Source organism: Sinocyclocheilus rhinocerous, unplaced genomic scaffold, assembly GCF_001515625.1.
Source record: "Sinocyclocheilus rhinocerous isolate Xijiao unplaced genomic scaffold, SAMN03320098_v1.1 scaffold620, whole genome shotgun sequence".
NCBI classification, from domain to species: domain Eukaryota; kingdom Metazoa; phylum Chordata; class Actinopteri; order Cypriniformes; family Cyprinidae; genus Sinocyclocheilus; species Sinocyclocheilus rhinocerous.
Genome location: NW_015637138.1, coordinates 570,501 through 576,293, shown reverse-complemented (window position 1 = coordinate 576,293; position 5,793 = coordinate 570,501). Strand labels below are relative to the sequence as shown.

Here is a 5,793-nt window from a genome sequence, read left to right as displayed (position 1 = left end):
AAAAAAACATATAAAGAAAATTGGAAACTGTTAGCCAAACTCTACCTTTCATTCTACTTCTATCTGCCCCTCTATTAGTGGTCTTTGTGCAGACACTCTTGAATTCATGGGATTCTTGACCACAGTGGTGATCCCTTGATTTAAGGTCAAACAAGTAACAAATATACCATAACCCTTGTCAGAGGAGAGGACCTGCGTTATTTTGAGACAAATAAACGCCTCCTTCCCCCATCCCCCCTCCACGACCGAACAAAAGATCCTTGAGGCATGTTGTATCATCCCGAGGGATTCGTATCTCACACGCTCTCCTCCACGAGCAGAGAGAGTATGCACTCCCGCTGAGAACACGTTGATGGCTGAGGAGAGACTCACACTTTAAAAGTACTAACGGTGTGTTTTTCTATTCCATGTCATCCAAAAAAGTTCTTCATTTATTCAGAAGCCTTTTCATCTTGCTTTGAATTCCTAATCCAAAATACACAAGAGGAGGTGCAGCAAAACCAGTGTTGCAGTAGTGCTTTGTTTCTCCTGGGGTGATTTTGTGAAAGAATATAGCTTACCATGCCCAGGTCACCATCGGCTCAGGAAATCCGTCAGCATCACAGGCCAGCAGGGTTGAGAAGCCCATGTCAGCGGTGCCGTTCGTTTCCACTTGACGGATTCGTATAGTGGGCAGGACTGAGCAGAAAAGAAAATTGCAGCTTTGATATGTGGCGCCGAATAAAACTTCTAAAGCTTAACCCTCTTAGCTACATACCATTTTTTAATCTACTTCAAAAAGAACACTTAAATATAATTAATATATGTTTTTAAAACAGTTTTTACCTTAAGGCAACATGAAGTATTGTGTTTGAATGGACAAATTCACACAAAAATTGTCAAACTGCCCGTCTTGGTGAGCATCCTAGCAGACATAGTCGGCTGAACGTACAGTATCAGAGCACTGGATCAGTGCGTTCTCTTAAAGTGGCAGCACTTTCTTAAAGTTAATCAAACAGCAACAACATGGAAATCGTTCACTGCTCTTGTTTGAATAACTTTTGTAACTTTAATAAGGATTAATCTTGAACTTATACAGTCAAATATGCAATGTTATTTTACATTTGATTTATTCAATTTCTGTACCTAAAAACTATGTTAGACCTACCTAAAAAAACTGAAAAGCACTGTTTATTTTATTTGTATCTTTTTTCACTGTTCAGGGCTGTACGTTAACTTTTTTTTGTTGAAAGTTCCACTTTTTTGTGAAAAGGTTGAAAGTTTTGTAGCACAGGCCAAAAAGTTGTAGCACAAGTATAAAACGTCTGTTATCGTGTCTGAAAACAAACACAAGTAATTTGTTCTTATTTTCTTTATTTTTATTTGACAATATAGTTTTCTCCTTAAACATAGCACATACCGAACCGTACCGAAACTGTGACTCTAAAACCGTGATACAAACCGAACCGTGCGCAAGTTGAACCGTTGCACCCCTAATATATATATATATATATATATATATATATATTTCACACATGCATAGCCAAATCAATTTTAATAAAATATAATTAACATTTAATCAGAAATCATGTTGTATATACACTTGCTGCCTTCAGGGAACAACCATTGCAGAACAAGAAATTAGCACTTTACAGAAATTGAAAATGCCAGGATGTGAACCTCCTTGAATACTAATATAAATATATACATAATAAGGGGAAAAATAAGTAAAAGTATGTAATGTACAACTACAAAATACTATTGACTCCATTATAGTACAATGTTGCCTCAAGCCTCAACGTGCACAGTTTCATAAAATTTCGATAATGTGTATTATATAAAGTTATTCAAAATACATCTTTACTCTTTCATAAATGTGGCTTTTGATGAAAATAGAAGAGAATTTGGCACTGCAGCAAATCTGGCACATGCTGAAAAAGGAATCAAATTGGCTGCCAATGGATGATATAACCAATTTTTGTGTAAATATTTGCTGCTCCTCTCTTGATAAAAAGGAACTCACAAATTAAGTGCTGTATTTTGTTACTACGGCCCGCACTGTGGTCGCTCAAGCAGACTAAACAACAACATAAAGAGAACCTGCCAAGGAGTCAAATTGGACTCAAACTAGAAAACAAATAAACAGAAAGGCAGACATAAAAGGTGAAATTATATTACCGGGTTTACTGCAGGAAGGAAAATGACAAAGCAAATAAGAAAGAAATCAAAAGGAGATGAGAGAAAAATGTCTGTGGAGCAGCTTGACAACAGCTACTTCAAAAAAACGTCTGATCCTCAACACAAAACACTGAGCTTTATACACCAACACAGCTGCTGATCAAATACACATTTGTGTATTTTGTGTATATTGTGATATGTTCTTTTAGCTAAATCAAAAGAGCTTTTCTTAACCAGTTAGCACTATGCTAAGCTAGTAGGCTAAGCTGTTAGCTTGCAAACTGAAAAGACAAAGAAAGAAATTTATAATTTGACCAATTAAGCTTGTAATCCAATTTAATGGGATTAATGGGCTATTTAAATTATGAGAATAAAAATCTAAAGAATGAAAATGTAAAGCATTTGTATAATTTGTCATTTGAGACATGTTGTCTCAGCCAGTGGAATGGCTCTGGAGTCAAAGTGGGATCGGATTCTGCGGGGATCTTCTACCTCACCTGAAACGTCCAAATCCAGAGCATTACAGGTACAAAAAGATGAATAAGAGCTCACCGTTAACAACCACTTTAATGCTGCGGAAGTCAACCTCTCCGCGGGCTTTAATGCGGCCCTCACAAGTGTAGACACCCCCGTCGGTCTTCCTGATCCCTCGGATTTGGAGATGGTTGTTATTCAAAGTCCTGAAACGGACTGTGGAACAGCACAAGGGTGAACAGATGTCTGCGAAATTGCGTATTAAAATCGCATGCAAAATGATCAATTTAACACTTTTTTTCATCTGTTATCACAGGGATTAATAAAGTGCCACATTTCTGAGAAAGCAGCATTAGGCTGCACTAATGATCTCATCAATTTATTAATGAACGCAAACAGTGAGAGTTAAAGCAAAGCAAATCACACTTCTTATGTAACGCATTATTTTTCACATGTAAAGTGTGGAACTTTTGACGTACCATCTTTTTCGAACTGGATCTTTGCACCTTTGTATTTCCAGAGGACGGTGGGTGGAGGTGAGCTTATGACGTCACACACTATAATGGCATTGTCCCCTTCAGTGAACTCTTGAGGTGATGGGACATTTGTGAAGGTAATTTTTTCTGGAGGAAAAAACAGTCCAGCAACAACTTCAATTTATCATGCAATGATTAATTTTGTATTGTTGTAGTCTACAGCAAGGAACGAAGTCATCATCCAAAATAAAGTCTCCTCAGAAGCACCTTCAAAAAATATAAATACTGCATTTCTGGAAATATAAGTTGCATTTTTTTATCATCTGAAATGGGCTGCGACTTGTATTTTAAAGTGACTTATAAATATATTAGTGCATTTAACGTCAATCACGCAAAACATTTGGTTTTGTGCTAAATTAGTTCAAGTTTACTTTGTATAGTGCATTTCCATTTCACTTTAAATAAATACATTTAGGCTTGGCATTTATAATACATTTTTATAATGAATGCCACTATCATTTGTGTTTGCTTTAGGGCTGTCAAAATGGCTGAAAAACTAAATTCTAATTTTGTACTTAAATATGATCAAAATTCAAATTATATTCGAATTTAAAATGCATAACTTCAGTCAGGGTGAAGAAAAGCGTTTGGCTTCTCTCCTGAGGCCACAAGAGGGCGCATCGAGCTAAATATTACTAATGCACTTTTATTCAAAGCATAAGATAACATGACTATCTGTGAAAAAAGTGCATAATGTTTAAAATAATGTTTATAAACCAATTATAAATAAGTTGCTTAAACAACTATAAACAAAACAGCATCATGTATGTATGCATAGTTTAATACAAAGGGCGGAAAGCCAATCACACAGAGTACATTTTTCATTTAAAAACATGAGATGCAGTGGGATGGGGGGGAAAAAAGCATTCATTTTACATGGCTTTCTGAACATGCGATGAGATGCGAGTACAACGGTGATAGATGTCCCTCTAGAAAATGCGATAAATATGTGTTCTGTGTGAACGGCTTGGTTTCAGTTTTGATGTAAACAAGATCTTCTCCGCATTGATGTTCTCTTTTTCCGCACTATTTTTAATGAACAACGCAGCATCTAGTGGCTTCAACTGGATAGGCTAACAAAAACATTATAATGCAACGACACTTACATTGTCATCGCATCTTGTGCGCCACTGATAAGGCTGCCTCCTTAACAGACATCTAAAATTCGAATGCAACGTTTTTGCATTCGAATGTGGATTTTTATTTTAAATTCGTTGAATATTCAAAATTCGAAAAAAAAATTTGACAGCCCTAGTTTGCTTTATACTTACATTTTTCATTCCTGTTCTGTTCTGAATACCATTAAAATTAAAGGATTTGTTGTTGAGTGAGGGGAACTAATATACATGTTTATAGTGTTTGTAAAAGTTTTGTTTTATTTACTGGCATTTTACATTACGTTTACATTACATTTACTTGACTGATGAAACATTTCATTTTTTTCTGTCTCAACAATGTAATTTTGACCCGGGGCGACTTGTGCCATTTATTTTCTGGAAAATACAATGAGCAGAAGCATAAGTGAAAATTTAAACTGTTGACGGCACTAAAGAAATTGAGATGGAGACCCCACAATTGGCACAAGGAATGTTCAGACCCTCTCCAACTAGTGTGCCAAACTTCATATGTTTTTCCCGTACAATACATAGAAAATGTGAATTTAAATTTGACATCACAACTTTAATTTTGCCATACTACTTCATATATTCTTCCAGCACAGATTAATCAAACATGTCATATCTTACGGTATATCTTCAGATTGACAGTGGCTTCGGCTTCCCGATCACCACTGCTGGCCACACATTTGTATGTGCCAGCGTTGTCAACCTTGGCGTTATAGATGGTGAGAGTGGAGGACGTCTCGTCATTGCGAATCACACTGACATCCAGTCTGCCCAGCTCAATTTTCTCCCCGGTTGGAGCAAACCAGTCGATTTCCTTGGCCCCACCGATAACTACAACCCAAACCAAATGAACATATCAACATTAATGAGATGATCTCATGAATTAAATGTATCATCATATAAATCAATCTGTTAAACGTTAAGCTTGTGTAAACATCCACAAAGCAGAGATGAATCAATCAAAAGCAAATCGGGCCTGGCGCGATTGAATTGTTTGCTTGAATTAGTTGGGATTAGGTGTCGCTGGCACAACAGCTGTCAGAAGGCACAACCTAAAACTTCAACCGATTCTCAGGTTACCAGTCTATTACCCAAATCAGTGGACCGTAGGACACAGCACTGGTGAAACCTCTAGTGCTGAGAGCAATTATCAGAGCCGCTGTTCCATGCCTTTGGGTCTTCAAACGAAGCCCAGAAGAGTGGAACGAGGAAAAATGTTTTTCAAAGTGAGATATAGGCACACAAAGGTTTAACGTATTCCTCTTGTAGCCTTATTCACATGGATCTCGTTTACTGAGTCCTCTGTGATATTTGCTGACATAGAACACCATCAGCGACATTAAAGTTGAATTCACACTAGTGTACCATTTCAGCAAATGAATCATCTAGAAGATTACTGCTTTTTTAGGTTACAAAACATGGAAAACCTGACCTTTTAGGACCAGGAATTAGGTCACTAAAACTGTGTACCAGATTTTTAGAAGGTAACATTGAGAAGATTC

The 5,793-nt window shown here is 36.8% G+C and overlaps 1 protein-coding gene across 17 annotated transcripts in view; it reads right to left on the bottom strand.

The window, feature by feature from the left end:
* LOC107748595 (neural cell adhesion molecule 1-like) overlaps positions 1-5,793 on the bottom strand; it is a 103,809-nt gene that overhangs the window by 47,815 nt on the left and 50,201 nt on the right. For all 17 annotated transcript variants that reach the window (XM_016563454.1, XM_016563456.1, XM_016563466.1 and 14 more), the window contains exons 3-6: positions 4,913-5,122; positions 3,111-3,254; positions 2,710-2,847; positions 561-678 (exon numbers count right to left, since the gene is read on the bottom strand). In XM_016563454.1, the coding sequence (XP_016418940.1) occupies positions 561-678; positions 2,710-2,847; positions 3,111-3,254; positions 4,913-5,122 (610 nt within the window). The remainder of the gene's footprint in view (positions 1-560; positions 679-2,709; positions 2,848-3,110; positions 3,255-4,912; positions 5,123-5,793) is intronic.